At 46.3% G+C, this 23,530-nt stretch overlaps 1 protein-coding gene across 1 annotated transcript in view; it reads left to right on the plus strand.

The window, feature by feature from the left end:
• ACBD6 (acyl-CoA binding domain containing 6) overlaps positions 1 to 21,592 on the plus strand; it is a 266,804-nt gene extending 245,212 nt beyond the window's left edge. Inside the window, exons 7-8 of the mRNA XM_063939798.1 lie at positions 19,938 to 19,968; positions 21,383 to 21,592. Coding sequence (XP_063795868.1) covers positions 19,938 to 19,968; positions 21,383 to 21,573 — 222 coding nt within the window. The 3' untranslated portion in view covers positions 21,574 to 21,592. The remainder of the gene's footprint in view (positions 1 to 19,937; positions 19,969 to 21,382) is intronic.
• Positions 21,593 to 23,530: the final 1,938 nt, after the last annotated feature.

The raw sequence follows: 23,530 nt of genomic DNA on the forward strand, positions 1-23,530 counted from the left end.
GTAAACATATATTTATTGTGTTTTTCTCTGACGTCCTAGTGGATGCTGGGGACTCCGTCAGGACCATGGGGAATAGCGGCTCCGCAGGAGACTGGGCACAACTAAAGAAAGCTTTTAGCTTTCCTCACCCTTGTAAGGTAAAACCTCCATATGCCTCTTTGAGTCGGCATCACCTGTCCATTGCCGGGTCCATAGGACTCGTCTAGCAGAAATCGACATAGCGTCTTTGAGCATCTCTCATATATAAGACAGCATCTTTTATATGCCCTAGGGTCAATAAAATAGTATCCTTATCTAGGGTCTCAATTTCCGCTGATAAGGTATCTGTCCATGCTGCTACAGTGCTACAAACCCAGGCCAACGCAATTGCCGGTCTGAGTAAGGTACCAGAATGTATGTAAATGGACTTCAAGGTAATCTCCTGCTTGCGGTCAGCAGGATCCCTGAGGGTAGCCGTATCTTGGGATGGCCGCGCTACCTTTTTTGATAAGCGTGTCAATGCTTTGTCCACCCTAGGGGAGGATTCACCCCGTATCCTGTCCGTTGGCGGGAAAGGATACGCCATAAGAATCCTTTTAGGAATCTGCAGTTTTTTGTCTGGAGATTCCCAAGCTTTTTCACATAATTCGTTCAACTCATGTGAGGGGGGAAAGGTTACCTCAGGTTTCTTTCCCTTATACATGTGTACCCTCGTGTCAGGGACAGGGGGTTCCTCTGTGATATGCAAAACATCTTTTATTGCAATAATCATATATTGAATACATTTAGCCAATTTTGGCTGTAATTTTGCATCATCGTAGTCGACACTGGAGTCAGAATCCGTGTCGGTATCTGTGTCTATTATTTGGGATAGTGGGCGCTTTTGAGACCCCAAAGGTCCCTGCGACATAGGGACAGACCTGGGTTGACTCCCTGGCTGTACCCTAGCTTCAGCTTTGTCTAAACTTTTGTGCAATAAATTTACATTAGCACTTAAAACATTCCACATATCCAGTCAGGTGTCGGCGTTGTCGACGGAGACCCCACATTCATTTGCTCCCCGTCCTCTCTAGGAGAGCCTTTTACCTCAGGCATGTCGACACACGCGTACCGACACACCACACACTCAGGGAATCCTCTTATCTGAAGACAGTTCCCCCACAAGGCCCTTTGGAGAGACAGAGAGAGAGTATGCCAGCACACACCCCAGCGCTACATGACCCAGGAAAAATAAGAATTTACTCACCGGTAATTCTATTTCTCGTAGTCCGTAGTGGATGCTGGGGACTCCGTCAGGACCATGGGGAATAGCGGCTCCGCAGGAGACAGGGCACAAAATTTAAAAGTTTGACCACTAGGTGGTGTGTACTGGCTCCTCCCCCTATGACCCTCCTCCAAGCCTCAGTTAGGTTTTTGTGCCCGTCCGAGCAGGGTGCAATCTAGGTGGCTCTCATAAAGAGCTGCTTAGAGTAAAAGTTTTGATAGTTTTATTATTTTCAGTGAGTCCTGCTGGCAACAGGCTCACTGCAACGAGGGACCTAGGGGAGAAGAAGTGAACTCACCTGCGTGCAGGATGGATTTGCTTCTTAGGCTACTGGACACTAGCTCCAGAGGGACGATCACAGGTACAGCCTGGATGGGTCACCGGAGCCGCGCCGCCGACCCCCTTGCAGATGCCGAAGTAAGAAGAGGTCCAGAAACCGGCGGCTGAAGGCTTTTCAGTCTTCATGAGGTAGCGCGCAGCACTGCAGCTGTGCGCCATTGCGCTCAGGCACACTTCACACCGGCGGTCACTGAGGGTGCAGGGCGCTGGGGGGGGCGCCCTGGGCAGCAATGTTAATACCTTTCTGGCTAAAAAGAATACATCACATATAGTCCATGAGGCTATATGGATGTATTTCACCCCTGCCAGGTCTCAGAAAAACCGGGAGAAGAGCCTGCCGGAATAGGGGGCGGGGCCTATCTCCTCAGCACACAGCGCCATTTTCCTACACAGCTCCACTGCTAGGAAGGCTCCCAGGCTCTCCCCTGCACTGCACTACAGAAACAGGGTAAAAAACAGAGAGGGGGGGCATTTTTTGGCGATATTATATATATTTAAGCAGCTATAAGGAAACAACACTTATATAAGGTTGTTCCTATATAATTATAGCGCTTTGGTGTGTGCTGGCAAACTCTCCCTCTGTCTCCCCAAAGGGCTAGTGGGGTCCTGTCTTCTATCAGAGCATTCCCTGTGTGTCTGCTGTGTGTCGGTACGTGTGTGTCGACATGTATGAGGACGATGTTGGTGTGGAGGCGGAGCAATTGCCGGTAATGGTGATGTCACCCCCTAGGGAGTCGACACCGGAATGGATGGCTTTGTTTATGGAATTACGTGATAATGTCAGCACGCTGCAAAAGTCGGTTGACGACATGAGACGACCGGCAAACCAGTTAGTACCTGTACAGGCGTCTCAAACACCGTCAGGGGCTGTAAAACGCCCTTTGCCTCAGTCGGTCGACACAGACCCAGACACGGACACCGAATCTAGTGTCGACGGTGAAGAAACGAACGTATTTTCCAGTAGGGCCACACGTTATATGATCACGGCAATGAAGGAGGCTTTGCATATCTCTGATACTGCAAGTACCACAAAAAGGGGTATTATGTGGGGTCTGAAAAAACTACCTGTAGTTTTTCCTGAATCAGAGGAATTGAATGACGTGTGTGATGAAGCGTGGGTTACCCCTGATAAAAAACTGCTAATTTCAAAGAAGTTATTGGCGTTATACCCTTTCCCGCCAGAGGTTAGGTCGCGCTGGGAAACACCCCCTAGGGTGGACAAGGCGCTCACACGTTTATCCAAACAAGTGGCGTTACCGTCTCCTGATACGGCCGCCCTCAAGGATCCAGCTGATAGGAGGCTGGAAAATACTCTAAAAAGTATATACACACATACTGGTGTTATACTGCGACCAGCAATCGCCTCAGCCTGGATGTGCAGTGCTGGGGTGGCTTGGTCGGATTCCCTGACTGAAAATATTGATACCCTGGATAGGGACAGTATTTTATTGACTATAGAGCAATTAAAGGATGCATTCCTTTATATGCGAGATGCACAGAGGGATATCTGCACTCTGGCATCAAGAGTAAGTGCGATGTCCATATCTGCCAGAAGAAGTCTATGGACACGACAGTGGTCAGGCGATGCGGATTCCAAACGGCATATGGAAGTATTGCCGTATAAAGGGGAGGAATTATTTGGGGTCGGTCTATCGGATTTGGTAGCCACGGCAACAGCCGGGAAGTCCACCTTTTTACCTCAAGTCCCCTCCCAGCAGAAAAAGACGCAGTCTTTTCAGCCGCAGTCCTTTCGTTCCTATAAGAACAAGCGAGCAAAAGGACATTCATATTTGCCCCGAGGCAAAGGAAAGGGTAAGAGACTGCAGCAAGCAGCCCCTTCCCAGGAGCAGAAGTCCTCCCCGGCTTCTGCAAAGGCCTCAGCATGACGCTGGGACCTTACAAGCGGACTCAGGGGCGGTGGGGGGTCGCCTCAAGAATTTCAGCGCACAGTGGGCTCACTCGCAGGTGGACCCCTGGATCCTGCAGGTAGTATCTCAGGGTTACAGGTTGGAATTCGAGAAGTCTCCCCCTCGCCGGTTCCTAAAATCTGCTTTGCCAACGTCTCCCTCAGACAGGGCGACGGTATTGGAAGCCATTCACAAGCTGTATTCTCAGCAGGTGATAATCAAGGTACCCCTTCTACAACAGGGAAAGGGGTATTACTCCACGCTATTTGTGGTACCGAAGCCGGACGGCTCGGTAAGACCTATTCTAAATCTGAAATCTCTGAACCTGTACATACAAAAATTCAAGTTCAAGATGGAGTCACTCAGAGCAGTGATAGCGAATCTGGAAGAAGGGGATTTTATGGTGTCCTTGGACATCAAGGATGCTTACCTTCATGTCCCAATTTGCCCTTCACACCAAGGGTACCTCAGGTTCGTGGTACAAAACTGTCATTATCAGTTTCAGACGCTGCCGTTTGGATTGTCCACGGCACCCAGGGTCTTTACCAAGGTAATGGCCGAAATGATGATCCTTCTTCGAAGAGAAGGCGTATTAAGTATCCCTTACTTGGACGATCTCCTGATAAGGGCAAGATCCAGAGAACAGCTGGAGGTCGGAGTAGCACTAACTCAAGTAGTGCTCCAAAAGCACGGGTGGATTCTGAATTTTCCAAAATCCCAACTGATCCCGACGACACGTCTGCTGTTCCTAGGGATGATTCTGGACACTGTTCAGAAAAAGGTATTTCTTCCGGAGGAGAAAGCCAGGGAGTTATCCGAACTCGTCAGGAACCTCCTAAAACCAGGGACAGTGTCTGTGCATCAATGCACAAGAGTCCTGGGAAAAATGGTGGCTTCTTACGAAGCGATTCCATTCGGCAGATTCCATGCACAAATTTTTCAGTGGGATCTGCTAGACAAATGGTCCGGATCGCATCTGCAGATGCATCAGCGGATAAAATTGTCGACAAGGACAAGGGTCTCTCTGCTATGGTGGTTGCAGAGTGCTCATCTGTTAGAGGGCCGCAGATTCGGCATACAGAACTGGGTCCTAGTGACCACGGATGCCAGCCTGAGAGGCTGGGGAGCGGTCACACAAGGAAGAAACTTCCAGGGCGTGTGGTCAAGCCTGGAAACGTCTCTTCACATAAATATACTGGAACTAAGAGCAATCTACAATGCTCTAAGCCTGGCAAAACCTCTGCTTCACGGTCAGCCGGTGTTGATCCAGTCGGACAACATCACGGCAGTCGCCCACGTAAACAGACAGGGCGGCACAAGAAGCAGGAGGGCAATGGCAGAAGCTGCAAGGATTCTTCGCTGGGCGGAAAATCATGTGATAGCACTGTCAGCAGTGTTCATCCCGGGAGTGGACAACTGGGAAGCAGACTTCCTCAGCAGACACGATCTTCACCCGGGAGAGTGGGGACTTCATCCAGAAGTCTTCCACATGATTGTAGTCCATTGGGAAAGACCAATGGTGGACATGATGGCGTCCTGCCTCAACAAAAAACTGGACAGGTATTGCGCCAGGTCAAGAGACCCTCAGGCAATAGCTGTGGACGCTCTGGTAACACCATGGGTGTACCAGTCAGTGTATGTGTTCCCTCCTCTGCCTCTCATACCCAAGGTACTGAGAATTATACGGCAAAGGGGAGTAAGAACGATACTAGTGGCTCCGGACTGGCCAAGAAGGACTTGGTACCCGGTACTTCAGGAGATGCTCACGGAAGATCCGTGGCCTCTACCTCTAAGAAGGGATCTGCTTCAGCAAGGACCGTGTCTATTCCAAGACTTACCGCGGCTGCGTTTGACGGCATGGCGGTTGAACGCCGGATCCTAAGGGAAAAAGGCATTCCGGAAGAGGTCATCCCTACCCTGGTCAAAGCCAGGAAGGAGGTGACTGCACAACATTATCACCGCATTTGGAGAAAATATGTTGCATGGTGTGAGGCCAGGAAGGCCCCGACAGAGGAATTTCAACTGGGTCGATTCCTACATTTCCTGCAAACAGGATTATCTATGGGCCACAAATTAGGGTCCATTAAGGTTCAAATTTCGGCCCTGTCGATTTTCTTCCAGAAAGAATTGGCTTCAGTTCCTGAAGTCCAGACTTTTGTAAAAGGAGTACTACATATACAGCCCCCGGTTGTGCCCCCAGTGGCACCGTGGGATCTCAATGTAGTTTTGGATTTTCTCAAATCCCATTGGTTTGAGCCACTCAAATCGGTAGATTTGAAATATCTTACATGGAAAGTAACCATGCTACTGGCCCTGGCTTCAGCCAGGAGAGTGTCGGAATTGGCGGCTTTATCGTATAAAAGCCCATATCTGATTTTCCATTCGGACAGGGCAGAATTGAGGACGCGTCCTCATTTTCTGCCTAAGGTGGTATCAGCGTTTCACCTGAACCAGCCTATTGTGGTGCCTGCGGCTACTAGCGATTTGGAGGATTCCAAGTTGCTGGACGTTGTCAGAGCATTGAAAATATATATTTCAAGGACGGCTGGAGTCAGAAAATCTGACTCGCTGTTTATACTGTATGCACCCAACAAGCTGGGTGCTCCTGCTTCTAAGCAGACGATTGCTCGTTGGATTTGTAGCACAATTCAACTGGCACATTCTGTGGCAGGCCTGCCACAGCCTAAATCTGTCAATGCCCACTCCACAAGGAAGGTGGGCTCATCTTGGGCGGCTGCCCGAGGGGTCTCGGCATTACAACTCTGCCGAGCAGCTACGTGGTCAGGGGAGAACACGTTTGTAAAATTCTACAAATTTGATACCCTGGCTAAGGAGGACCTGGAGTTGTCTCATTCGGTGCTGCAGAGTCATCCGCACTCTCCCGCCCGTTTGGGAGCTTTGGTATAATCCCCATGGTCCTGACGGAGTCCCCAGCATCCACTAGGACGTCAGAGAAAATAAGAATTTACTCACCGGTAATTCTATTTCTCGTAGTCCGTAGTGGATGCTGGGCGCCCATCCCAAGTGCGGATTGTCTGCAATACTTGTACATAGTTATTGTTACAAAAAAATCGGGTTGTTTATTGTTGTGAGCCATCTTTTCAGAGGCTCCTACGTTATCATACTGCTGTTAACTGGGTTCAGATCACAAGTTGTACGGTGTGATTGGTGTGGCTGGTATGAGTCTTATCCGGGATTCAAAATCCTTCCTTATTGTGTACGCTCGTCCGGGCACAGTATCCTAACTGAGGCTTGGAGGAGGGTCATAGGGGGAGGAGCCAGTACACACCACCTAGTGGTCAAACTTTTAAATTTTGTGCCCTGTCTCCTGCGGAGCCGCTATTCCCCATGGTCCTGACGGAGTCCCCAGCATCCACTACGGACTACGAGAAATAGAATTACCGGTGAGTAAATTCTTATTTTTCCTGGGTCATGTAGCGCTGGGGTGTGTGCTGGCATACTCTCTCTCTGTCTCTCCAAAGGGCCTTGTGGGGGAACTGTCTTCAGATAAGAGGATTCCCTGAGTGTGTGGTGTGTCGGTACGCGTGTGTCGACATGCCTGAGGTAAAAGGCTCTCCTAGAGAGGACGGGGAGCAAATGAATGTGGGGTCTCCGTCGACAACGCCGACACCTGACTGGATATGTGGAATGTTTTAAGTGCTAATGTAAATTTATTGCACAAAAGTTTAGACAAAGCTGAAGCTAGGGTACAGCCAGGGAGTCAACCCAGGTCTGTCCCTATGTCGCAGGGACCTTTGGGGTCTCAAAAGCGCCCACTATCCCAAATAATAGACACAGATACCGACACGGATTCTGACTCCAGTGTCGACTACGATGATGCAAAATTACAGCCAAAATTGGCTAAATGTATTCAATATATGATTATTGCAATAAAAGATGTTTTGCATATCACAGAGGAACCCCCTGTCCCTGACACGAGGGTACACATGTATAAGGGAAAGAAACCTGAGGTAACCTTTCCCCCCTCACATGAGTTGAACGAATTATGTGAAAAAGCTTGGGAATCTCCAGACAAAAAACTGCAGATTCCTAAAAGGATTCTTATGGCGTATCCTTTCCCGCCAACGGACAGGATACGGGGTGAATCCTCCCCTAGGGTGGACAAAGCATTGACACGCTTATCAAAAAAGGTAGCGCGGCCATCCCAAGATACGGCTACCCTCAGGGATCCTGCTGACCGCAAGCAGGAGATTACCTTGAAGTCCATTTACATACATTCTGGTACCTTACTCAGACCGGCAATTGCGTTGGCCTGGGTTTGTAGCACTGTAGCAGCATGGACAGATACCTTATCAGCGGAAATTGAGACCCTAGATAAGGATACTATTTTATTGACCCTAGGGCATATAAAAGATGCTGTCTTATATATGAGAGATGCTCAAAGACGCTATGTCGATTTCTGCTAGACGAGTCCTATGGACCCGGCAATGGACAGGTGATGCCGACTCAAAGAGGCATATGGAGGTTTTACCTTACAAGGGTGAGGAATTGTTTGGGGAAGGTCTCTCGGACCTGGTCTCCTCAGCTACAGCTGGTAAATCTAATTTTTGCCTTATATTCCCTCACAGCCTAAGAAAGCACCACATTACCAAATGCAGTCCTTTCGATCACAAAGAAACAAGAAAGTACGAGGTGCGTCCTTTCTTGCCAGAGGTAAGGGCAGGGGGGAAAAGCTGCACAACACAGCTAGTCCCCAGGAACAGAAGTCCTCCCCGGCCTCTGCAAAATCCACCGCTTGACGCTGGGGCTCAGCTAAAGGAGTCCGCCCCAGTGGGGGCACGTCTTCGAGTTTTCAGCCACATCTGGGTTCACTCACAGGTGAATCCCTGGGCAATAGAAATTGTTTCTCAGGGTTACAAGCTGGAATTCGAAGAGGTGCCTCCTCGCCGGTTTTTCAAATCGGTCCTGCCAGCTTCTCCCCAGGAAGGGGAGATAGTGTTAAATGCAATTCACAAATTGTATCTTCAACAGGTGGTGGTCAAGGTTCCCCTGCTTAAACAAGGAAGGGGATATTACTCAATCCTGTTTGTAGTCCCAAAACCGGATGGTTCGGTCAGACCCATATTAAATTTAAAATCCCTGAACCTATAATTGAAAAGGTTCAAGTTCAAGATGGAATCGCTAAGAGCGGTCATCGCCAGCCTGGAAGGGGGGGATTTTATGGTATCTCTGGACATAAAGGATGCATACCTTCATGTTCCCATATACCCACCTCATCAGGCGTACCTGAGATTTGCGGTACAGGATTGTCATTACCAATTTCAGACGTTGCAGTTTGGGCTTTCCACGGCCCCGAGGATTTTCACCAAGGTAATGGCGGAAATGATGGTGCTCCTGCGCAAGCAAGGTGTCACAATTATCCCGTACTTGGACGATCTCCTCATAAAAGCGAGATCAAGAGAGCAGTTACTGAACAGCGCATCACTTTCACTAAAGGTGTTACAGCAACAAGGCTAGATTCTCAATATCCCGAAGTCGCAGTTGGTTCCTACGACTCGTCTGACTTTCTTGGGCATGATTCTGGAAACAGACCAGAAAAGGGTTTATCTTCTGATAGAAAAAGCTCAGGAACTCATGACTCTAGTCAGGAACCTATTGAAACCAAAACAGGTGTCAGTGCAAAACAGGTGCCATCTGGGAAAGATGGTGGCATCATATGAGGCCATTCCCTTCGGCAGACTCCATGCGAGGACTTTCCAGTGGGACCTGCTGGACAAGTGGTCCGGGTCACATCTACAGATTCATCAGTTGATCTCCCTGTTCCCCATGGCCAGGGTATCTCTCCTGTGGTGGCTGCAGAGTGCTCACCTTCTAGAAGGCTGCAGGTTTGGCATTCAGGACTGGATCCTGGTGACCACGGACGCGAGCCTCCGAGGTTGGGAAGCAGTCATACAGGGAAGAAACTTCCAAGGTCCTTGGTCAAGTCAAGAGACTTGTCTTCACATCAACATCCTGGAACTGAGGGCCATATACAACGCCCTACGTCAAGTGGAGACATTAATGCGCGACCAACCAGTTCTGATCCAGTCAGACAACATCACCGCAGTGGCTCATGTAAACTGCCAAGGCGGCACATGGAGCAGAGTGGCAATAGCGGAAGCCACCAGAATTCTTCGCTGGGCGGAAATTCATGTAAGCGCACTGTAGGCAGTGTTCATTCCGAGAGTGGACAACTGGGAAGCAGACTTCCTTAGCAGACACGACCTGCATCCAAGAGAGTGGGGACTTCATCCGGATAGTGGGATGCAAGTCATTGGGGATTACCCCAGATAGACATGATGGCGTCCCGCCTCAACAAAAAGCTAGAGAGGTATTGCGCCAGATCAAAAGACCCTCAGGCGGTAGCTGTAGACGCCCTAGTGACACCGTGGGTGTTCCAGTCGGTCTATGTATTTCCTCCTCTTCCTCTCATACCCAAGGTGTTGAAAATAATAAGAAAGAGAGGAGTGCGAACAATTCTCATTGTTCCAGATTGGCCACGAAGGACCTGGTATCCGGATCTGCAGGAAATGCTCACAGAAGATCCGTGGCCTCTTCCTCTAAGACGGGACCTGTTGCAACAGGGGCCCTGTCTGTTTCCAAGACTTACCGCGGCTGCGTTTAACGGCATGGCGGTTGAACGCCGGATCCTAGCGGAAAAGGGCATTCCGGATGAGGTCATTCCTACGCTAATAAAGGCTAGGAAGGACGTTACTTCTAAACATTATCACCGTATATGGCGAATATATGTTTCTTGGTGTGAGGCCAGGAATGCTCCTACGGAAGAATTCCATCTGAGCCGTTTCCTTCACTTCCCACAAACTGGAGTGAATTTGGGCCTAAAATTAGGCTCCATTAAGGTTCAGATTTCGGCCTTATCCATTTTCTTTCAAAAAGAATTGGCTTCTCTCCAAGAAGTACAGACTTTTGGAAGGGAGTGCTGCATATTCAGCATCCTTTTGAACCTCCGGTGGCGCCTTGGGACCTTAACGTGGTGTTGAGTTTCCTTAAGTCGCATTGTTTTGAACCACTTAAAACGGTGGAGTTAAAATATCTCACTTGGAAGGTGGTCATGTTATTAGCCTTGGCTTCAGCTAGGCGAGTGTCGGAATTGGCGGCTTTGTCTCATAAAAGCCCCTATCTGGTTTTCCATATGGATAGAGCGGAATTGCGAACTCGTCCTCAATTCTTGCCTAAGGTGGTGTCATTTTTTCATATGAACCAACCTATTGTGGTGCCTGTGGCTACATGTGACTTGGAGGATTCCGAGTCCCTTGATGTGGTCAAGGCTTTGAAAATTTACGTGGCCAGAACGGCTAGAGTCAGAAAAACAGAAGCACTGTTTGTCCTGTATGCAGACAACAAGGTTGGTACCCTGCTTCAAAGCAGACTATTGCTCGCTGGACCTGTAACACGATTCAGCAGGCACATTCTACGTCAGGATTGCCGTTACCAAAATCGGTCAAGGCCCATTCCACTAGGAAGGTGGTCTCGTCTTGGGCGGCTGCCCGAGGGGTCTCGGCACTACAGCTGTGCTGAGCTGCTACTTGGTCGGGTGCACACACCTTTGCAAAGTTCTATAAGTTTGAGACCCTGGCTGAGGAGGACCTCCTGTTTGCTCAATCGGTGCTGCAGAGTCATCCGCACTCTCCCGCCCGTTTGGGAGCTTTGCTATAATCCCCATGGTCCTTACGGAGTCCCCAGCATCCTCTAGGACGTAAGAGAAAATAAGATTTTAAACCTGCCGGTAAATCTTTTTCTCGTAGTCCGTAGAGGATGCTGGGCGCCCGTCCCAAGTGCGGACTAATTCTGCAAGACTTGTATATAGTTTTGCTTACCATAAGGGTTATGTTATAGTTTTCATCGGTCTTGGACTGATGCTATGTTGTTTTCATACTGTTAACTGGTTAGTATATCACAAGTTATACGGTGTGATTGGTGTGGCTGGTACGAATCTTGCCCTTGGATTAACAAAAATCCTTTCCTCGTACTGTCCGTCTCCTCTGGGCACAGTTTCTCTAACTGAGGTCTGGAGGAGGGGCATAGAGGGAGGAGCCAGTGCACACCCAGACCTAAAGTATTTCTTAAAGTGCCCATGTCTCCTGCGGAGCCCGTCTATCCCCATGTTCCTTAACGGAGTCCCCAGCATCCTCTATGGACTACGAGAAAAAGATTTACCGGTAGGTTTACAATCTAATTTATAACATGAGGGCTTGAGCGTACATTTTTTTTTTTTTTAAACAAAATAACCCTTGTCTACAGTATTGCTGCAATTGTAACCACTTGTCTGTTGAAAAGGAAATCATCCAGAGATTTGTGTTCTGTTTGGATTGTGATTTAATCACCTAAGGAATAGCTTTTTACACTGAGGTAACATTAAAAAGTGGCATAAGCTTTGCGTCAGTCATGGTAAACTTTCACTAACTCTACCTCAAATGGGTTTTGGACTTAGACTCGCTGTAATACCCAGACAGATCTGAGCGTGTTTCTGATACCTGGACTATTTAAGTGCTCCTGTGCTGTTAAGTGACTGTCAGGGTTGTTGGGGGCCTTGAACACAGTCAGTGTGGAGAGGGAGGGAGTAATGGAACTGCTCCTGCAATGTCCCTGGTAATAGGATAAATACAGCGCTTTACTTCAGGATGGTAAATGGGTGCAATCCAATTTCCATGATTCCATCAGCAAAGGCTGAGCACTCTCAGCTGTCACAGGATGAAAGTTATTCTCTGCTGACCCTTCAACCTGCTGCAGAGACTTGCAAGGAGGAGGTTGGAGAGTTGTTCCTCCTTGTACAGATGCATACCTTGCTACCCCATTAGTTTCTCCGCTGTACTTCTTATATCGCTACTATTTTCCTCTGCTTCCCCATTCACATCCCCTACTGCTCTGACTGCTTGCTACTCTGCAACACGGTCTCATCCCTAATATATGGCTCTAATAGGCCTCACTGCCTTTCTCCAGGCTTTGTTAATCCTCCCCACACCCTTCTTCCCCCTCCCATTGTGCTCCCGCCTCTGATATGGCACAGCCGGTCCTGAGCTGCGATTGTGCTGGCTTTATGCTTCAGATTATACAAAGCAGATTAACCCTTCTAAACCCCTTAGATTTTAATTATTTCTGTATGTATTTATAAAAGCTGCAGTCTGCTCTCGGCAGGTCCCACCTGTCCCCTACTTCCGTCTTCCTGGTGCCCCCATTCTGTGTCCTGAATTCAGAGATGAGTGTGACAGATTATTTGGGGCGATGTGCTGGGAGCAGCGGATTCTCCATGTCACTGCTCAGTAGCCATCATCACTGTGTCTGGACGTCCGTGTTGTAGAAGAGGTAATGCTGGTGGTGTTGTGATAGGTTTCTGACCACCTGCTCACATAAACACACAAGGCTTTATAGTACAGATTATTGTCTCATACCCCCCGCCCCCCACCCCCGATCTTTTGTCATTGTTGCAGTAACGGGTTTGCCAAAATAATTTATTTTAAAGGATGTATCCATTATGTAATGTGATGTTTGCACCCAGCGTGATCTGGTCAGATATCGGCTATTTAGCCTTTACATTGTCCATAGTGTGGGGACAATGCACACCTGTATTGGTCAAAATCCAAACTGCTTCAGTCAAAATTCTTGGGTACTGTAAAACTCATTCATCTGATGTCTGCTCTGAGTGTCAGCTGTTGGCTGACCACAGCACTCGGATCACACGTGATCCAGTTGCTGATCACTTGTCCGTCACCATTTATGGATCTGTGCTGCTGGATCCAGCATTTGCATGGTGTAAGTGAAGCAGTTTGACTATTTCCATTCAGTGCGGAAAAAACTAGCGCGGTTTGTACATCTGCATGAGAAAATTAGGTTTTGGGTCCCTGCACTGTACCTTTGGGTTTTTAGGTGACCCACTGTAGTAGTTCCTGTAGTGGAGTCTGGGGGAGATTTACTAAGCAATGAAAAGAATGGGGAAGTGAGCCAGTGGAGAAGTTGCAGATGGCAACTAATCATCTGTTCTTTATATTTTAATAGTATTGAAATTATATATGTTACTTCAATGTTGATTGGTTGCCATGGACAACTTCTCCACTGGCTTACTTCTCCACTCTTTTCACTGCTTAGTACATGTCCCCCTTTATGCAGCACCCATTTAGCCAAAGCTAGTCTTTTTGGGAATTCATCCATTGAAAGTGCGATCATCCTCTGCACACTACTTAGCCCTGAGAAGGTGGATTCTGGGGAAAAGAGTCCTAATAACACTACAGAATAATGAAAGTGTAACAGGTGCTTCTTATATTCCAGTCACGGACAAATGTATTTTTTTAGACTTTGTTTGGGAATGGGGGGGAGGGGGGTGTTTCTCCACCTAGAATGTGTCGTCCGTAATAGAGTTTGTCTGTGACAGAGGTATTAAACAAAAAATATATAATACTACTGTGCATAAATCTGCATTGCTTTCTGCTGTTATCCTTAGGGTGATGGCTGTAGCGTTCCTGTGCCAAGCATGTATAGCAATTAGGTCTTTAAATGCAGCATATACACAACAATTTTGTGTTCATTGTGTTGTCTTATCGTTCCTTTGCTGTGTCTCCTGTGCTCAGTGCAGTTGTGGTTGCAATATGGAAACCCCAAAAGAGAATGCCAGGGTTTTCCTACACATACAATGGGACTTCTCAGTTGTTCTGCAAGATCTTTGATGGCAACCTCAGCCGATGCCAGCAGTGACGGTGCCAACTGCGGTAAGCAGTGGAAGAGCTTGTATCCAACAGCGTAATTAGTGCTAATAATGAAGAAGTTCTAAGTGAGTTTATTTGGTCATTGGTTGGCAAAGTCTTATTTCAGGGATCTTTATCACTCAATCATTTACTCAGGTTTCGGGTTTTTTGCACTGCAAATGTGGTAAAAGCACAAGGCACACTTACCCTATACACCACTGGTGGATATGCGTCATCTAGCAGTGCGAAAAGCACTAATATGACTGAGCTGTACCTTGCATCCCGCCACGCAGCATCATGGGAACTTACAGTGACATAATTGCTATAAACGGGCATATACGATATCTCCAGTACACTACAAATGTTCTGAAGCCCAAATGGAAAATAAGGACCTTATTCAGTAAGAATTGCAGATCCTGCAATCCTTGCAATCACATGCTGGTGCTGCCCATCGCAGGGCAAGGCCACCCAGCATGCGACCCGCCACCCACCCACTGCGGTCACGCTGTAATTGCGATCACACTGCAATTACAGCATGGTCGCAAAAATTGTGGATGCCTCCTGCCAGCGAAGCCTGGCTGCGAGGGCAGGAGTCCCGTTACTATTTTTTTGATCGGAGTGGCTGCGCGTGACGACACGCAGCCGCCCCGTAAGACACCACTGACATGCCCTCATTTCTCTGAGGACCACCCGAAAATGCTTGGTTGCCGCCCCACGAACGCCTCTGCCTGACAGGTAAAGGTATTCGCAGTTAATGTGATCCAATCGCATTAACTGCTCTCACGCAAACGACTGGACCTACACGTGCACAGAGCGCACCTTTCTCAAAAGCTGCAGTCGCATCGAGATTGCGATGCTGCCTGAATAAGGTTCTAACCCCACAAACTTCCCAAAAGGTCCTGGAGATAATTTAATATATATTGCTGCCAATGCCCTATACTTTAGCATGATGTCTCTAATATGGTGCCTTCTCGTGGTTACTTGAGGTCAAACCATGAGAAAACACCATTTTAAAGTACAGTAATATCATTTTTGCTGCAATTTTATTTTTTCCTTGGTGAACTATAGATCCCAACTAGCCCTAGTGCCAGGGCATCTAGCACTTCTGTTTCTTCAAGTGCCAGCTTGCCGCCGCAGCAGCTATGTTTGGCAATCAGGCGATGCTGGGACTTGTAGTTCTATAGAGACATTGTTTTGAAATCTGTTTTTATTACTGGGTGTCTGGTTTTGAGAGAGAGCCCTGGTATTAGTATTGGCATCGGGGCAGGTTACACTTTGATTGAAAAGGGGGAGCACACATGGTGAGCATATCTCCACCCTGGGGAAATCATCCCTGGTGCCAGCTGGCCTGCGGCTGGCTGTAACCAATGTGGAACGAACCCCACACTATGGGTACTATCTCACACTGGCAAATCCCATTGCTGGGGACTCCATGCCGCCTTTTTCAACTGATTTTGGGGTAACCATTGCAAAGCGGAATGTGGCAAGGTTAGTTAAGAAGTGTGACTGTAGTTTTCTCTTTCAATTTGATATTAATTTTAACAATTTAATTTAGCAATTTGACACTAAAAGCAGTTTTTTGTTCAGTACCATATGCGCATTTTGTAGGTACAGAGCTGCAGTAGAGATTTGGACGCGCGGTATCAGAAATGTCAGGCTTGTTTCTGGACAGTGGAAAGGGGGTAACAGAAGGGTGGCTGAAAAGACGCATGGAGATGTTGTCATCACATATGCAATGTTTAGAACGTCCCACCCAATGGGGGTAATTCCAAGTTGATCGCAGCAGGAAATTTTTTAGCAATTGGGCAAAACCATGTGCACTGCAGGGGAGGCAGATATAACATGTGCAGAGAGAGTTAGATTTGGGTGGGGTGTGTTCAATCTGCAATCTAAATTGCAGTGTAAAAATAAAGCAGCCAGTATTTACCCTGCACAGAAACAAAATAACCCACCCAAATCTAACTCTCTCTGCACATGTTATATCTGCCTCCCCTGCAGTGCACATGGTTTTGCCCAACTGCTAACAAAAATCCTGCTGCGATCAACTTGGAATTACCCCCATTATGTGAACAAAATGATTAGGAGGTTGTGTAATAGTACACAGGTAATTGTAGAGGAAAGAGTTCCAAACCAGAAGAAAATTGCTTTTCCGACACTAATAATTAAGAATTTTCTGTTATAGCAGTTGGTATGCCTGTACAGTATATATATGCTAGTGAATACTATATATGCTATTGCTAATAGGAGTAATAAACCACTGTATCAAAAAAATGTCCCTCATTGGGGTATGTTGTATAGTATTATGACAACAAAACTCACTATACTGCTAACAAATAGAATGTGCTTAACCCAGAAGCTGGAACCAAGATATGTTTAGGTGCTGAGCTGTATCAAACCTCCTAAAGAGTGGCGAAGTTGCTCATAGCAACCAGTAGAATACTTACCTTTCATGTTAGAGAATGTACTTGATAACTGTTAGCTGGAATCTGGTTGCTATGGGCAACAGTCTCCCTTTTTAAATGCAAGTCAGTTGGGGTGTCGTCCCTCACTTCTGGTCTGGTTGGTTATTGAAGTATCTGAATCCTTTTAAAACGGTTAACATTTTTGATTACTGATCTCTTTAGCAGAACATTCACTGCAAGGGTTGGGTGCCTATAGAAATAGTGTGCAGAGTAATTACTTGATACATTACATTTATGGACCATTTTGAGACGTTTAGCTACCATTCTCAGGCCATATGTGCAGTAGATGATGGGACAAGACCTTTGTTACCTCCTGTGATCCCATCAGGCACACTACTCATCTGTTGGGCGCTAAGATGTTAATCCAATCAGGAACGCGTGGCAGGCCTCAGATGCCTGGCTGTTTAAGGGCTGGCACGAGTCTCCATCCCAGCCTCCCACCCACATCATCTGTCCCCTATTCTCTCTGTTGCTGCTTGGGTCAGGTGGAATTCTCAAACACAGTGGAGCTTTGTGTATCTTTGTATTCATTAACCTCTGTATTCATTCTCCTGGGACAGCCCATTAAGGGCACTGTCAGTTTAATTTAACCACTGCACTACTGGGTGGTCTGAAGCCCATTAGTGTTGTAAATTGTCACATTCCTACAGGCCCAAATCACTTAAAAGGACAATAGAAATGTTTTAATATTGTATTTTATTTGTGTTAATGCACTGTTATGGGCACACTGTTACAAGAGCAAAGATGTGTTTTGAACAGTGAATCTGATATTATTTATATAAAAGATGTTGCAAATGGACCAAAGACTTCTTTGTAGCAAATGCAAAAAGGATTGTAAGAATGTGGCAATAGTGTATTCATATTCACAGAATTGTAATTGTGCATGTAGTATTGTAAAAGAAAAGCAAAACTTGAATACAGGGTGAGTATCCCTTATCCATAAATGCAAAATCCCAAGTTTTTGGTGTGTGTATATGTATGTATGTATGTATGTGTGTATGTATGTATATATACACACACTGTTCTATTGAACTTTGACAGACACACATCAGGCTATTTTACCTCCATGCACTGTTGGTCCAACAATAGTGTTGGCCTTTTTATACTGCAGTTCCTTCTGAGGACTATTTCCAGTTGAAGAATCCTATCCGAAACCTTTTATTGATTTTTTTTTATGTGCAATACACAAATTTGTTTCCAGATTACTTCAAGCCGGCACTTCTATTGATACATCTTTGTATATCATGTTTTTACAAAATTTCTGATAATGTACCCCTGAAGAAGTCCTTTGGGACGAAAAGCATTGGGTTCTATGTTCTTTTGATTTCTGTGCCACCACTTGAGCAATATTCTGGCTAAGAAAAACAGTCATATCCAACTGGAAAGATTTGCCTTGCACTTTTATGAAAATTTGTATTTGTGTGCATTTTTGCCAATTTAAATGGAGTTGTGAATAAATTTTAATCTATATACATCACATTATTTTTATGCGCATTATGGTTTCTGTGTCATAAACGTTGAGACGGTATACTGTCTAGATCAACAGGTTTAGCGCCCTCAGAACAGCACTATATATATATATATATATATATATATATATATATATATATATATATATGTATATATGGAATTTCCCACACTCTCACCCAACACAGGCAGCAGCTGGGGTGCCAATTCAAAGCCCGACCCCGTTCATGGAGCCGGACCCATAGTACAGTGCAGTGGTTCTCCACCTGAGTGGAGAAAGATAGCACTCTCCAGACTTATATTATCAGTTCAAACACCATAAGTGGTTTATTATAAAAATATATAGATGGTTCCCACGCAGGGTGTCATACAAAGTTCACAGCAAAAAATTGGAAAGGGCTCACCAACGTTTCGGTCCTAAAATCGGACCTTTCTCAAGGTAATAGCCAGTCACTTCAGCAATCACAGTCAGCAGCAGAAAAAATAGTCAGTACAAGGTAGGAACCAGAAACCGAGGAACAAATGGTATGCGTGCACGCGCCCCATTCAAAGTGAATGGGAGCGGCTCTGTGCGCTCGGCAGCATGCCATGTGCCCCCCTTGCCTGCGATGCAGCTAGCGTGGCTTCATCTGTATATGTGTATATGTATGGATGTTATCTCAGTAGGGATCCCAAAAATTTGGGATAAGGGATACTCAACTTGTAATACTTTTGATACCAAGGAAAGACACACAAATGACATTTAAATGTATTTATTTATTTTTAGGAGTTTAGAGACTGGTACTAAATATAACTAGGTCCTTTCTAAATACCCTTACAGGCTGTGTTTCAAGCACATAGTTTTTAAGTTATTAATGGCCTCTCTGAACTTTTGTGGGGAATTTGATACAGGATTGGCTGCCAGTTTGTGTGTTTAGTCATGTTCTGTCTTCTGCTGAAATGCCACAAACCCACCTGCATGTACTTTACTCAGGACTGTAAGGCAGTTCTGCCATAACAACATGTGTATTCGTTGAGTTGCTGGAGCATAGAGTGCAGTTTTACAAATGGTGCCGGTTGCCGCCTCCGCTCCTCCAACCAAACACCAAAGCATGTCAATCATATTGCGGCTGACGGGGCTGCAGGCGTCATCACAGGACCCTTAAACAACGTATTTGTACGCAAACCATCAAATATGAATCAGGCCCAAAATGCGGTTTGCAAAATGGATTTTCGCTGTTGGATTAAGTTAAAAAAAAATTAACATTTTGGCAATGTTTACTGTGATGGAACAATTGCTGATTCTTTCTAATGCTGTATTATTGTATTTTTCTATTGCAGTGGTTCTCAAACTCGGTCCTCAGGACCCCACACAGTGCATGTTTTGCAGGTAACCCAGCAAGTGCACAGGTGTATTAATTAATCACTGACACAGTTTAAAAGGTCCTCAGGTGGAGTTAATTATTTCACTTGTGATTCTGTGAGGAGACCTGCAAAACATGCACTGTGTGGGGTCCTGAGGGCCGAGTTTGAGAACCTGTGCTCTATTGGATTATATCTGAAAAAAATTAAAGAATTTCCATATATAAACAAAGCATATAATGTGTTTAGCTTTTTAGGAAAGGACTTCTGTGCATCTATATATCCGTCTGATGTTTCGTTCTCCAAACTGATGAATCAGAATACATTAATGGTTTCCCAGCCTATGATGTGACGTTTTATCAATACACATTGAAGCTAGTGGTCTCTTATAGGGATCACTAGGAGTTCTGCCAATCCATTTAGCACAGCTATACGTAGATTTGTATAAACCATTGATCCTTGTGTTTTTCTTTCCTCCCAGGACGATGAAGGACAGACACCCTTGCATTACGGTAAGTGAACACCTCTGTCACTGGGATTCTCCCCCCCCCCCCCCCCCCCCCCCCCCCCCCCCTCCCACTATTTGATAGGGGAAAAATAGTGTAGCTGATTAAAGTTTAGTTTACGGAACGCAACGTTGCATGATGTCCTAGAGGTTGTGTAGACCATTTCATATACCTATGTCCAGTAAACACAGAGTTTAGCGCAGAGGAACTAGTAAAAATATGACTATGGGTTTAGAGATGATGTGAACCATTGATATTTGGCTCTTCAGACGTATGTCTCTACTGAAAATTGTCTTTCGGGATAATATGGCCTTTTGGTCTGGATCTGAGGTCTGTTTGCAGCAGAACCTAAAAGTAACATCTGTCTCTAAACTCTTTGTGTGCTGGGTAGCTTCATTGTCATGAGTTATCCGTAACCTGACAGCAAGTGGTAATAGCAAAGGTCAGGCACCCCATAAAATGGTTATAAATCTGTCTTTCTTTCTTCTGACTATCCAAGGTCAGTATTCAATTTCCCCTCCCTCTAGGTTCCGCCTCTATTCTTGAGATGTCCTGAAAAAGGGGTATAAAATACTATGTTCAGGATCTCCCAGTGGAAATCATTCTTTTGCAAGCGGTGAGAGAGGCTGGAATCAGACTAGTCCCCATCTGGCTAAGGGGAGGGGGCAATATACATCTCTCCTGTCATCACTGTGAAAAGAAGTTCAATCAGGGTTTTAAAGTGCCTGTGTTGCTTAGAGGAAACCAAATTACTTTCCAAAAAATTGTTGCAATAATATTTGAGCAGCCTTTTAAAGATGTCATCTAGAGAGCATTATGTTCCAGGCAGCACCAGTATATCTATGTATAACTCCTCATGAGCTTCTGCAACTTTCATGGGTAGAGTCTATAGCATGTGCTGTGTAATAATACTGGTCACATCACAGAACCATACACCACACGCAGACATGGGATATGTGCTGTTGATGGAACTTCTGCTACATTAAAAACAAAGTCTGAAGATCTACCCAAACATTGCTCCTTGTAGCAATGAGATCTATTTTGGTGGCAGAATTTTGTTTTGTTACACTGCCTTATGAAATGTCCATAACACTGGCAGATGGGGAGTTTAAATAAGGCATTGCACCTGTCAAACCGTAACGCGGGTATCCTAAGGTTAGCTCAGGGAGGAAAGAGACATCTCATTGGGTCTAAACCAAGTTAATGTTAATTTAGATATTAAAACATTGGTAACTATCTTTGAATATGCAAGCATTGTTGTCTACGTGTTTTAGCTAATGTGGCCCTCCGGCCTAATAATGAGGGCTCTCATGGTATTTTAAGATGCAGGCTATTGAGTCAGGTTGTAGTACTGAGTTCTCCTTTCAGTTGGAATGTTCTAACATCAGTTTGGTTGTGTTGTACTTTCTTTCCTACACAGCCTCTGCTTGCGAATTCACGGACATAGTGGACCTTCTCTTGGACCACGGTGCTGACCCTTCTCTTGTGGACAACGATGGTTTTCAGCCACATGAGGCCACAGACAACAAAGAAATTTCAGATATGTTAAAGCAACATGCAACATTTGGGGAACATGACAAGCCGCCAAGCCTTTTAGAAATTCCAAAATAAAGCTCTCAATGCAAGTTTATTTTTGGCCTTTTCAAGTGTTTTTGTTTAAATTGATGAGCAATAGAGTGTCAATGATGTCCATACATCTTGTGTGTGCCACTTTTAGACGTTTAAGCTCAAACAATGGATGTTGTGATTTAATCTATTAAAATACAATTTTCTGTAGCCCCAATGTTCATGATTCAATGTTCACAGCCATCCCTCATACACTATGTAGGAGTAACTGAGCGCAACAGGAAGTTTGACCAGTCAATGATCCTATTGCATTTAGCCAAGACAGTTGACAGTTCAGATGGGAATTAATTCAAGTCTACTATCTGCATGGTTTGAGAGATGTGAAAGGGGATACACTCTATTTCTCTTACGTCCTAGAGGATGCTGGGGACTCCAAAAGGACCATGAGGTATAGACGGGATCTGCAGGAGCTTGGGCACACTAAAAAGACTTAAGACTGGGTGTGAACTGGCTCCTCCCTCTCTGCCCCTCCTCCAGACCTCAGTTAGATTTTTTGCCCAGGAGTGACTGGATGCACACTAGGGGAGCTCTACAGAGTTTCTCTAGAAAAGACTTTTGTTAAGTTTTTTATTTTCAGGGAGACCTGCTGGCTACAGGCTCCCTGCAGCGTGGGAGTGAGGGGAGAAAAGCAGACCTACTTCTGTGAGTTTCAAGGCTCTGCTTCTCGGCTACTGGACACCATTAGCTCCAGAGGGTTCGATCACTTGGTGCGCCTAGATGCTTGTTCCCGGAGCCACGCCGTCACCCCCTCACAGAAACCAGAAGAAAGAAGTCGGGTGAGTATGAGAAGATCAGAAGACTTCAGTAACGGAAGGTAAAGCACAGCGGTGACACTGTGCTCCATGGTCCCACACACATCACCAACGGTAGTCACTGGGTGCTGGGGGGGGGGGGCGCCCTGGGCAGCATGTTACTGGAGATTTTTTTTGGGCGGCAGAAAGATTGTGGGTGCCTCGGCACCGTGTACGGACCCCCGCCGGCATTTTTACACAGTTTGAATTTGGCGGGCCGAAGCGCTCCGGGAAGGGGCGGAGCTTCGACCCGCAGCTCACCGGCGCCATTTTCCCTGCTCCATGCGGCTGAGAGATAGACGCTGGCGGGACCTCCATGCTTCTCCAAGTAACGGGGGGGGGGGGCATTTTCAGATGGGGGCCGCAGTGTGGTGCTTAATAGTGGACAGCGCTGGGTACATATATCGGTTTTTGCGATATATGGGCGCTGGGGTGTGAGCTGGCATACTCCCTCTGTGTCCTCTATCTGGGCTTTATTGTAGGCCTGTCACCTAGCAGGGACGTTCTGGGTGTTGTGGTGTGTCGGTACTACGTGTCGGCATGCCTGAGGCTGAAGGTTATTCCCCGGAGGAGGTTATTGGGGGAGCGGATGCGGGGCTAGAGTTGGGACTGTCGACGCAGCCGACACCTGATTTGATAGCATTGCTCAGTACGATAAACTCGAATGTGGCTTCCTTATCAAATAGGTTAGATAAGTCTGAGGCACAGACACAGGTGTGGAAAAAGTCCATGGAAGAGGCTTTGTCTCAGGTACAGACCCCATCCGGGTCGCAAAAGAGGCCATTTACTCAAGTGGTAGATACTGATACCGGGACGGACTCTGATTCCGACGTCGATTTCACTGAGGCAGCGTTACATCCACGTTTAGTTAAGAGTATTCAGTACATGATTGTGGCTATAAAAGATGTTTTACACATTTCTGATGAACCTGTGGTACAGGAAACAAGGATTTGCTTGTTCAAGGGAAAAAAACCTGAGGTAAAATTTCCCCCCTCTCATGAAATGAATACTCTTTGTGAAAAGGCTTGGGAGTCGCCGGATAAGAAATGGCAGATTCCCAAGAGAATTTACATGGCGTATGCTTTCCCCTCTGAGGACAGGGAAAAATGGGAGGCATCTCCAAATGTTGACAAAGCTTTATCTCGTTTGTC

The sequence above is a fragment of the Pseudophryne corroboree genome, chromosome 9, assembly GCF_028390025.1.
Source record: "Pseudophryne corroboree isolate aPseCor3 chromosome 9, aPseCor3.hap2, whole genome shotgun sequence".
Taxonomy (NCBI): Eukaryota; Metazoa; Chordata; class Amphibia; order Anura; family Myobatrachidae; genus Pseudophryne; species Pseudophryne corroboree.